Source organism: Lissotriton vulgaris, chromosome 9 (assembly GCF_964263255.1).
Source record: "Lissotriton vulgaris chromosome 9, aLisVul1.2, whole genome shotgun sequence".
NCBI lineage: Eukaryota > Metazoa > Chordata > Amphibia > Caudata > Salamandridae > Lissotriton > Lissotriton vulgaris.
Genome location: NC_141697.1, coordinates 1,103,008,281 through 1,103,021,003, shown reverse-complemented (window position 1 = coordinate 1,103,021,003; position 12,723 = coordinate 1,103,008,281). Strand labels below are relative to the sequence as shown.

The 12,723-nt window shown below is 34.3% G+C and overlaps 1 protein-coding gene across 1 annotated transcript in view; it reads left to right on the top strand.

The window, feature by feature from the left end:
- Nucleotides 1–12,723, top strand: part of LOC147692864 (cadherin-related family member 3-like) — a 650,553-nt gene that overhangs the window by 374,594 nt on the left and 263,236 nt on the right. Inside the window, exon 10 of the mRNA XM_086939084.1 lies at nucleotides 10,579–10,669. Coding sequence (XP_086795210.1) covers nucleotides 10,579–10,669 — 91 coding nt within the window. The remainder of the gene's footprint in view (nucleotides 1–10,578; nucleotides 10,670–12,723) is intronic.

Sequence of the window (12,723 nt, the reverse complement as noted above, 5' to 3'; positions counted from 1 at the left end):
CTTGCTCTAACCTAGCTGTCCTAAAATAGTGGTTTAGAGCTGTTTTAAGTGTGCATTGGTGGCTGACAGTCACACAGAAGCAAGCCAAAAATACATTTTCACTTCAAACAGTGTCATAACAGTCCACCCACCTCCTTGATGCAGTCACTTAGCAGTGGCCCTACCCCTGTCCTGACGCTTGGCTCGAGACGGGGGATGAAAAATAAAATGGTAATGGATTCCCATTTTATTTTTCATGACTGGGGATTTGTAAATGGGACAACGCTCCTCAGCTCAAATGGTAGAGCCGCCCCTGGTCAAAGACGAACACTGTGCACAGTTTAATCCAAAAGGAAATTTGTATGCAGAACACCTTATGTTCAAATTTGTGCGCCAGTATCTGTGTGAACCTATAACAGCTGTGTTGAATGGCTACAACATTGGTACAACATTGTGTTGTCAATCCTTTCATAAATTATGCTATTTAACTGAAATTCATTGAGGGCTGTTAATTATCAACCACACAATGAAGAAACCTCAAAAAGCTATACTCGACATGTGTCCACCCTAAAGGATAAGGTCACCACCTGCTAGATGTCACATATATTATAGAAAATATGCCTGTGGTTAATCCCTCTCTGGCTTGAATTAAAGGCAATGTGTAAAGTATTTAGTCAATGCATACAACGTAGAACAAGTCACACAAAACACAACACATCTCCACATCCAATTTTAAAAGAGAAAAGATTTATAAGTAAAATTAGACTAAAACAACACAAATCCAATAAAGGGTACCAGAGATCTGATTTTATTCTTTTAAAAGAAAAACATGGTTCCAAGAATAGCAGATTGTCAATGATATTCAATGGTCACGGAAAACCGGGAACTAGTTGTGATTTTTGGCTGACTGTGAAAGAGCCCTGGTTGAATTCACCAAGTGGATTTATCCCGGTCAAAGTCTGGAAGTCTAAAGGTTTGAAAAAGGCTGTAAGTCCCAATTCAGAAAGGGACTTTGGTATTATTTTTTGAGAAAACATTTGAAATTTCTTCTTAGTTTCTTTTTCTGTTCTTCTTTTTTTTATTATTTATTCTCAGAAAGGCAGTAGATACAATGATCCAGAGAACAGAAGATAACTAAAACAAATATTCATATACATGCTACATAACGGAGCACATGTTCTATTGTTCCATAAGCGGACTCCAAACTTGGTTGCCCCTTTCCTTTGCCCTTCAGCCTTTACATTGATACAGACCCATCTCAAAGTTAAATACATAAAACAATCTGGCATACCAGGCTTGATATGTCGGGGCTCCACATCCTTCCATTTTGATGCAATCAATATACGAATTATTGAAGTTACCATAAAACAAAAGCCGATTTGTGTTGATTCTAACTGTAGAATGTCATCACAACCAAGTAGCATCATGGTCGGAGGAAGAGGCACCACCTGTGATAAAGTTTTATAAAGAAATGTTTCAACCCCCTGTTTTAATTCATTAAGTTTAATACATTCAGAGAACATATGAACCATGTCCACGGGCCCCTTTGCACACCTTGGGGAGTGATCGTTTTCCCTTTTCCCCCAGGCAAATATTTTGCCGGTGTTAAATATAAACTAAAAACTGTTTTAAAGTGTTGGGCTTTTAAGTTGGCAGGTAAGAACACTTTCTTAGACAATAATAATGACCTACTTAAATCAACATCTAGGTTCCCTAGTTTATCTGCCCAGACACTTTAGAATCTAGGAATATCATCCACGCTGGCCCCAGTAAAAATGGAATATGAATCTTTGATACGTGGCTGTTTATGGTATTAAGATAGAATATTGACGGGAAAATATCGACTAGCATTAATATCGTGGTAAGAATATCGAAAGAAAAAAATATCGTCGTAGTAAATATCGTTGTAAAAAATATCGTTTTGTTAGAATGACATAAATATCGTCAAACAAAAATATCGATGAATAGAATATCGTTGACTAAAAAATCGTTGTATATAATATCGACAAAAAAAAATGTGTTTAAAAAAAAAACCCAATAATTAATATTTTTTTTAAAAATTTAGAAAAATACTTTTAATAATAATAATTATTAAAAAATAATTTTTACAAAAGATTTGTTAAAATTTTAGTAGCGGGTTATTGGTATTATAGGGGATAAGGGTGGGTAGTAATTTAAAATTTTATTTAAAAAATGAACAAATTAGGAATTTTATCAGAATTCGAAATTTTAATTTTCTAAATAGAATATTTCACGAAATTTTATTTGTAATCATTAATTAATAATTCATATTTTAATTTTAGTAGTGGGTCATTGGTATTTTAGGGGCTAAGGGTGGGTATTAATTAGAAAATTAATAAAAAAAATTTTTTATAAAAAAATCGAAAATAAATCAGAAATAGAAATTTTACAATAAAATTTATAATTTTAAACGAAATTATTTTTTTAATGATAGTGAAAAATTTCATATTAATATTTTAGTAGCGGGTTATTGGTATAATAGGGGATAAGGGTGGGTAGTAAATTAGATAATATGTTAAAAAAAATCGAAAATTAAGAACAAATTAGAAATTTAATCAGAATTCGAAATTTACAAATCAAAATTTGAAATTGTCACGAAATTTTAATTGTTATATGTATATTGTTTACTATCCTGCACATTCCCTGATATAAGTGTGATTGGAGTTAGAATAGTAACTTTTTAAATTTGACTGTCCAGCACATTCCCTGAGTTAAGTTATGTTTGGAGTTAGAATAGTAATTTATTATGGTTTACTATCCAGCACTTTCCCTGACTTATGTTGGATAGGAGTTAGAATAGTAAATTATTATGGTTTATTATCCAGCACTTTCCCTGACTTATGTAGGATTGGAGTTAGAATAGTAAATTATTATGGTTTATTATCCAGCACTTTCCCTGACTTATGTTGGATTGGAGTTAGAATAGTAATTTATTATGGTTTACTATCCAGCACTTTCCCTGACTTATGTTGGATTGGAGTTAGAATAGTAATTTATTATGGTTTACTATCCAGCACTTTCCCTGACTTATGTTGGATTGGAGTTAGAATAGTAATTTATTATGGTTTACTATCCAGCACTTTCCCTGACTTATGTTGGATTGGAGTTAGAATAGTAATTTATTATTGTTTATTATCCAGCACTTTACCTGACTTATGTTGGATTGGAGTTAGAATAGTAATTTATTATTGTTTATTATCCAGCACTTTCCCTGACTTATGTTGGATTGGAGTTAGAATAGTAAATTATTATTGTTTATTATCCAGCACTTTCCCTGACTTATGTTGGATTGGAGTTAGAATAGTAATTTATTATGGTTTACTATCCAGCACTTTCCCTGACTTATGTTGGATTGGAGTTAGAATAGTAAATTATTATGGTTTATTATCCAGCACTTTCCCTGACTTATGTTGGATTGGAGTTAGAATAGTAAATTATTATGTTTTACTATCCAGCACTTTCCCTGACTTATGTTGGATTGGAGTTAGAATAGTAAATTATTATGGTTTATTATCCAGCACTTTCCCTGACTTATGTTGGATTGGAGTTAGAATAGTAATTTATTATGGTTTATTATCCAGCACTTTCCCTGACTTATGTTGAATTGGAGTTAGAATAGAAATTTATTATGCTTTACTATCCAGCACTTTCCCTGAGTTATGTTGGATTGGAGTTAGAATAGTAAATTATTATGGTTTATTACCCAGCACTTTCCTTGACTTATGTTGGATTGGAGTTAGAATAGTAAATTATTATGGTTTATTATCCAGCACTTTCCCTGACTTATGTTGGATTGGAGTTAGAATAGTAAATTATTATGGTTTATTATCCAGCACTTTCCCTGACTTATGTTGGATTGGAGTTAGAATAGTAAATTATTATGGTTTATTATCCAGCACTTTCCCTGACTTATGTTGGATTGGAGTTAGAATAGTAATTTATTATGGTTTACTGTCCAGCAGAATTATTATTATTTTTAATTCAGCAGTATCTATTTATTATTTTTAATAAGAATCATATATGTTATGTAGTAATATTCTTTTCATAAATATACAATAAAAATATTTTTATAACATTTTTACATTAATATGACAAGTCAAAAATAAGAAACAAATTTTTATAAAAAAATTTTTATTGAGAGTTTAGTTTGGTATTGCAAAGATATTACAATTTTTCTAATAACATTTTACATAATTTTTGGTCACAAATTATATAGCATTTTTTACATAAATACTGTTTGTATTATACATAAATTATTATATTACATTTTAATAATTATTATTAAAATGTAATATATTACATATTTATTATGGCATTGTTTTTATCAAGATATGTACATAACATAAATTTACATTTTGTAATACCTGAGAAAAATATTTAACAATGAAATAATTTTTTTTAATAAAAAACAATTAATACATAACTCATTTCAACATATTAATGTCTATTTTACAATATTCATATGTTTTTTAACAAGAAAAAAAATATTTAATACATATTGCATATATTATGCTATTTAATACAATTTATTTTTTTGTTAAAGGCTATTTTGTCCTATTTTAGTTTTTATTATGCAGCCATTTTACTTTTTGGAACTTCACTTTTTATTCTATCAACATCGTTGTTTGGGTCATTTTAGAAAACGGAAGCTCGCGGTTGGGAGCTGTTTCTTGTTGGTGAAGGTAAGTTTGTTTCACTTTACTTTTAAAGATATTTAACTTAAGTTTAGTGATAGTTGTAGTGTGTACGTGTAGATATGTGTAGTACTTTACATATTATGTGCGATTTACGTGTTATTTTGCGTCGTTATGGAGAGCGTACTTTGTGAGGTAGTTCGAACAAAAGTAACGTTTACTGTTGTATTAATGGATGAATTCAGATTGTTTTTATGTGTTATATGCTATGTGTAGGCTATGCGTATTGGCAATGTTTTGAGGTTTGTTATTTTTTCGATAATTTACAGGTCTTCGTTTTGGTGAGCAGATGGACTGTGACGTTTTTTTTTTTAAGCAGGTACATATTTTTGAAAATGTCCTGCATTTTCGGGGTCTCTATTTTTTTTTCTCGTGAAGATTTATCTACTTTTTTATGGTTTCCAATTCGAGAGGATTGCAACGGGAGTATTATCAAACAGTTGTATTTTTTGCATTTTGTTGGGATTTTTCGATATTGGATATGGATAGCTTTTGGTATTATTCCTGTGGAAATCATCACCATGGAACATATTCTACAGCAGCAGAACCGTAAGTAAAAGTGATATTTACTTTTGGGTTGCATTGTGGTATAGTCTACTGTTTAGTTAAATGTTATATTATTATGTCTTGTAAAAATATATTATTGATCATTTTACATGACATAATATTACGATATTTAACTACATATTATCTTTAATTGTCCTTTGCTCACTTTTTGGGAATTTATATTTAAAGGATTGATTTAGCTGTTAGATCTAAATATGCTAGACCTTCTATACTTGGGTACATTCTAGTTTTTTGCTGGAGATATTCGTACATGTTTAATGTTTGTTTACTTAGTTTAGGGCCAATTTTTGAAAGGGATTGCTCTATTCTGAGTTCTTGGTAGCTTTGCCCTTTTTTAATGCTTTGGATCAGTTTGTGAAGTGTTGGTTGACTTCTTCCTAAAGTCGCTTGGAAGGCATTATGCCATCCTTCAACTGCGTTATTAGTTTTAGCTTTCTGGGCTATTGTACTAGCATAGACATTCCACCATGGAATTTGAAATTTAGGTTGTCTACGGTGGCCTGAACGATGTAATCTTCCAACCCATGTATCTTCAAAGTAGTCTAAGAAGGGAGTTAGCTTTTTTTCATTGGTGCGGTAGAAAGGGCTGTCAATTAATAAATTGTAGTAGTTAGCTACTTCTGTTGTTGGTACATATGCTAATGCTATCAACTTCTTTATTTGATAAGCAAAGTTACTGTTTGTACAATATTCAATGCTTAAAGTTGATTTTTGTAAGTGCCTTCATATGCTTTGGTTGTAGTGATAATAACAACCTTGTATGGAGGTATGGGGATATATTTTAAGGATAGCTTGAATCATGGCCATTTCAAAGTCAATTACAATTCTTTGAGGATAGTAATTATCAGTTAATTCTTTGATCGTTGTTAAAATTTCAACGTAGGTAGTATTTGTTTTGTTTGGCAGCAGAGTATAAATTAGAGGTATATTTGTATCTTGGTATTCCCCATGAATGGTGTAAAGTTGATAGAAAGGTTTGGGACAAACTTTAAAAGTCCCGTCCATCATCCATGTTTCACATGATTTAAGCTTTTGCAAATTACTATTAGTAGCAAAAAGTAAAATTCTTTTGTCATGACTGTTGTTGTCATACATTAAGAACTTATCCTCATTATGTGTAATGGTATATTCTGGATATATTTTTATATCCTGAAAACTTTCTGGTGTTGGTGGAGTTGGATCAGAAGCACGTTTAGTTTTAGCAATTAATCTCTTTAAGTTGGGAATAGAAGGTAGCTGTCCTGTTACATGTTCAGGCACTTTGCTTAAAACATTTTTCAAAATGCTAGTGCTTGTTTCTTGTGATCCTGTACTAGCATCTTTCAATGTTTCTAGTGCTTCTCTCACTTCCACTTCAGTTACATTTGGTGGGTGGTTATGCTCACGTACATTTACCACATTGTTATCAACAGTTGTTGCTCTACCATAGCATGCATTTGAGTAATATTTACTACATTTCCAATGGGTCTTATTAGCTTTCACTCTTTCTTGGGTGTAGGTGTAACCCATGTAGCTCAGCATTAGTTTTCCTTTTTGCGAAGTAATGAAAGTAGCTCCAGTTGCCATGTCTAAGGTAGATCTGTGGAAATATATATATGTCTTTTTTAGAACATTGAACACCATTTTAGAGGTGTGTATAAGACTAGGCAAAAGTGTAAACATATACTTACTATGTGGCTTCACTGGTAAACCTTTTATTCTTATTTATTTTTCAGAATTGTCTCCCTTTTACGTTCTGTAGTAGTGTTAAAGAATAATAGAAAGAAATACTTTAGTGTAATAGGTGTATCATTTTACTTTCTGAATTGTTATAGATATACTGACTATACTTACTTGATGTAGTAGAGGATGTTGGTAGTGTAGTTGTAGATAGGCAAATAATTTTGTAGAGTCTGTGGAAAAAATTATCATTGTGTTACTTGTAGTATTTGGATGATAATAGTTGGATACATATTATTTACATTGTACATTTACTTAGCAAGTTTAAATAATTTTTATCAGCTATCTAAATAGACATGGATAAGGTAGTTTATAAATGTTTTTACATCTAACTGTATTGTCGTTGTTGATAAGTTCAACATGTTTAGTTTTCACTCTAAAGATCAAAAGTTTTAAAAATAGGGACTTTATCTACTTATAGTAATTTCGAAAAAAAAATGGTATTTAACTTACTTGAAGTGTAGTGTGATGTATTGTAGTTGTAGTCGTTGGTTTGTATTCTCTTCTCTCAGCAAGGTAACCATTTTTCTCCAAGGTTGGGCCAAAAATGGTAAATTACGTTAAGTGTGTCATTGTATTTATATTAGTGAGTTAATTAATGGTACTTTTTGATTGGTTCAATTAGTGAAAATTCAAATTCATTGGTTGAGAACGTTATTTGGCATGGGAAAACCGTTATTTTCGTAAGACTATGTTGTTTCACTGTTTGTTTGTAAAAGAATATATTAAAATGTGTTATAAGTTACATTTTTGTGTAATATTTAAATCGTTTATATGTTGAAAATAAAGAAATGTTTATAATATTTAGGCCATCGGAGTGTAATATAGTATAAAAAATGAGTAAATTCAAGAATAGTGCATTTCGAGTTATAAACAAAACGACGATATTTTTTGTATATTTTTAGAGCACATAGGTCGTCGATGTTAGTGTAGTCGATATATATGTCAAAGGTAATGTTATTTAAAATAAAGTCGATAATGTAGTAGTCGATATTTAAGTAGTCGATATTAGTGTGAAACGATATTAGGGTTGTCGATAAAAAAATATCGATATTTGTGTGAATTCTAGTTTAAGTATAGGATGACGATATTTATGTAAACGATGTTTTAGTGACGATATTTTTATCAGACGATATTTATGTTAACGATATTTGAACATGGAACCGCTGTTTATACACCATACACTGTAACAGCTGTATTCTACCCTTATTGATAATCTGTGGGGCAACGAGTCTATTTGTCTCCCTGATTTGGAAATACTTAAAAAACAATTTAGAATCCACACCATATCTCTCTTGTAGTTCTATAAATGACATAACTCCATTTAAATCAAGTATGTCGCCTTTACTACTAATTCCGGCCTGTTCCCAACTTTTACCCAATGAATCATACAATAGGACACGGAAGACTGGTGAACCCACACTGCTAAATATCTCCATAGTTTAGAGATTTCTAAGTACCTACACACTTTATGCCAAACGTTCCAGGCCGTTCAGAGAGGTATAAAATGTTTTTTTTTATAATAACTCCCCTCCAACTGCCTCAATAGAATCCTGGGTGCTGCACCACCAATAGCCAACTCGAAAATAGTGGAAGGGATTTCATCCTGTCCTCCGGGGTTGTTTCTGGCTTGGGTTTAAACAGTAAACCCATTCGCTTCAGTGTTATAGCCCAGTAGTAAAATAGAAGGTTAGGGACTACCAACCCACTCTATCTTGTGGTAATGTCAAGAATGTCATGGATCTCCTGATCTTTCCATAATTCCAAATAAATTGAGAAAAAAAATCCCATTTAAATTCTTAAAAATAGCATTTGCTGCGTCCAACCGAATACATCGGAATAGGTATAAAACCTTAGGAAACATTGTAATTTTGATCACATTACTTCTTCCTGTAATAGATAGATGTAGTTTGTCTATTCTTCTTAGATCTCTACCTATCTTCTCTATAAGAGGAGTCGCATTCAAATCCCATGTTAATCCAACTTCCGTGGAAATATTTATCCCTAGATATGTAGCGGCAGCAGTCTTAAGTGGGTCCTGACATGCGGTGGTTTTAGTGCACACAATCCTGGTCTTGCCAGTATTCAAACCATACCCTGACTCTGTACCAAATTTAGAGGCCAGCATTACAATCCTTGCTATTGCACCTATTGGGTCCGAGGTGAGGACAGCTATATCGTCAGCATATGCTAGCACCTTAGTTTTAAACCCCCTGACCACAAATGGTTTGATTACTTGATCTTGTTATATTTCTCTTATAAATGGATCAATGTATAATGCAAAAAAGGATAGGGGAACAAGGGCAGCCCTGTCTTGTACCCCTAACTATCGAGATCCTTTCTGTTTCCCTACCCATCAGTTGAATTCTTGCAAAGGATTGCACATACGTAGCTCTTAGGGCTGGTATTATACATGGTCCAAATCCTTTAATTCTAAGGGTGCCCCAAAGATATGCCCATTCCACTTCATCAAAAGCTTTTTGTGTGTCAATCAGGATTTATTTATTTATTTATTTACGAAGCTTATAGAGCGCGCGGCTACCTCCAGCCGGGGTGTCCCGGCGCTAAGACTACAGGTTTATCACAGAGAGGGTTGCCTGGTTCATGTCCATCCGAAAAGAAAACCATGGACTGCAGGGGAGCTCGATAATTAGTGTTTAGTAAACAGCCAGGTTTTCAGTTTGCGTCGGAAGACTTGCTCAGATTCGATAAACCTAAGGTCTAAAGGTAGGCTATTCCAGAGCTTAGGATTAGGGACATCTGCTCCCCTGAGGCTTCCGCTATATCAAACAATGAAATTGCCCGGTGGTATATGGTCTGTAGTTTTCTTAGTTTCAATGCAGAATGGAAGTATGTCAGTTTTTGAGAAAAAATCTGTCTGCATGGGCTCCCCTAAAATTGAAGTTGTTCCTGTAGAACCAAAGGCTGGCTACCTGAAGCAGGTTGACTCAACTAGAGTTTTAGAGATTTCTTGCATTTTCTACGTTCAAATGCAGAGTAAAACTCAGCTAAATGTCAAAGAAGAAAAATAAGCGCTAGTCCCAAAATGAGTGACGTAGGCCCTACCTACCTGCTCAAAATAAACCACAGACTCAAAATAAACACTTGAAATGATAGTATCCACAATAATGTGTATTGTAGCAAATATACCCTGGAGACTATTGCACCCAGAAGAAAATAACTGATTGGTTCAGTTAGAGAATGTTACAAAAAAGCCTATGATACGTGATGAATGAGAGATTTCACTTTATCTCAGAGGACTTTTCTTAACTGATACACTAACCTTCTATTTTCTATCCACCTATATTGAATGAATTATTTTTACCTCTCCTCTCCTCTCTCATCCTATTTCTTTCCCTCTCTTTCAATGTTTCATTCTATGTTGAGTACAATTTCAATTATTTAATCCTACATTTAACTTCACAATTCTTTTATAGTTTTCTTCAACAAGCCTCACCACGGACCTGAAGCATTTATTGTGTATTTAAACTATCTGTTCAATAAAGGATTTACGTGCTTGAAATTCTGCCTATGTACTTGTGTGTTAATGTATGAAAACTTAAAATTCTCATGCGTAATATTTGCATGTGTTTTGTAGGTAAAGAAAGATTTGACTTATGACACAGATCCAGAAACAACATATGAGATAATGATTTCAGTGTCTGATGAAGAAGCACCACCACACACAGGTACAGCATGTATATTTCTAACATTCAGATTATAATATAGATTTATAGCCAGCTGCAGTGGCCTATACATGCCATTTAAGTCCCACCCCAGCATTAAAGGCCTGAGCCAAAGGAGAAATCTTTTAACATGGGAGTGGGACTTTATTGGCCGCTGTAGTCCACTGTGGCAGGTTATAAGGCAAATATAACATTCTGTCACACGAAAGGCAGAATGTCCTGATTAAAAAACAAAGGCCTGTCGGAGCCCAAGGAGGTTGAAGACCTCGGCAGTTCCAAAGGCTTTGTTTCACAGCTGTTACTGTGAATCTTTAACATTTACCAGCCTCATGCAGGGCAATGGCTGGTAACTCTTAAACATTCGCAGCAATAGCAGTGAAAGTAGGCAGCAATGGTTTATTAGGACATTGTAATTCTGGGAACAGAGAAAACAGTTTATATAGGCCAATGCTGCTCAATTCTCTTCAATGAACCTCTCATCATTCCACTGTTCTTATGAAAGTTGGATCATTGGAATGTTGGAAGCTCCAATGCAGACAATGGACAGGCATAGGGGCAATAATTAAGCTTAATTAAGCATTATTGTCCACAACTGTAACCACTAACAGATGTTAATTACCTGTCCATGCAATTATGGGAGAGAAGAGAGGGAGAAGAGTAATGAAAAGCAGTTTTTACCTTCATGCAGAAGCAAAGCTATTAGCACCCGCCGGCACTCACGAGAAAAGACAGCAATAATGCAGTAACAATACCTGCAAATCACTAGAAAGGAGTGAAGGATCCAATGCCCAAAGCTGATTGAATGCTGCTCCCGTTTAGTGCTGGGCAACTCCTCCTTTCTTTCCCAGTACAAACCTCTTTGCCGCTAATGACAAGGGTAACTCGTCATGGACTTTCCATTGATTTCAATGGAAATTATATGAGGGCAGGAATAATGCCTTAGCAGTAAAGGGGTTAAATAAAGCCCCTGTGGAGTGGGATGATGATGGTCTCTGTGTTAGACGATTTGAGATGAGATATTGCTGTCAGCTGTATCAGAGCCCTGGTCCTCCTGATCTGTTGGCTGCACGTATTACAGTTGACTGCCAAATCCTTTTGGCATGCCTTTCAGAATTCAGAATTACTGGTATACCAGCAAAGAGCTAGTGGGATCCTCCAAACTTCCCTTCTGTCCTTCTTTGTGTCCAACAGCAACCTGGAGCCTTTGGCTTGCCTCATTCTGCTTCATGGCCTGATGAAGTTTATGCTATCCATCCATCCATCCATCCATCCATCCATCCTTCTATCGATCAGTCTGTCTCCCTGTCTGTTAATCTCGCTGTCTGTCTGTCTTTCAATATGTCTCATGTAGTAAATCAAGGTGGTATTCTCCTTGTCCCATCACAGAGTTTTACCAGTACTAGAAGGCATTTATACCAATCATCATGAATTTTTGTTAAGTTCCTGACTGGCTCACAGGTGTCTTCTTGTACTGGAATCTCTTTGGATGGGCCCTATCACATCATTCAATACTTAATGTGTTAGTAGTTGGGTTTTAGATTTTTAGTTTTGTCTCGCAAGTCTGAGGTTGCCTCTAACACAATGTCAGAACAGAAGCTTTGTTGCATTTGTCACCGCAAGGTGCTTTGTCAAAATTAGTTTGCTGATGTTACCTGAATCTGTAGTGTGCTGTCATAATTAGCATTTACGGAACACCTAAGGTCAAAATTCCTGCACTCACATGTAAGAAAAACAATCCCACAGGACATCTTAAGCAAAAGAGTCTTCCTCCTGGGGAGATATATGACCTAGCAATAATTCAAGGTTGCGCCTTCCAGATGTCTGTCAACTTAGGACCATATCACCAACAACTAGCGATAATTATCGCTATGTTGGCTTAGCGGCAATATTATTATCGCCGAGCTCCGCCGATTTTTATTTGTCCGAAATGCATGAATATCGCTGAAAAGTCAGTGATATTCATGCATTACCGCGCTAATGCTCTTAGCCATGTTATCCACCTACCATTGGATAACATGGCTAAGAACTGCTCTGGGCAGGCGTTAGCTTTTGGAGAA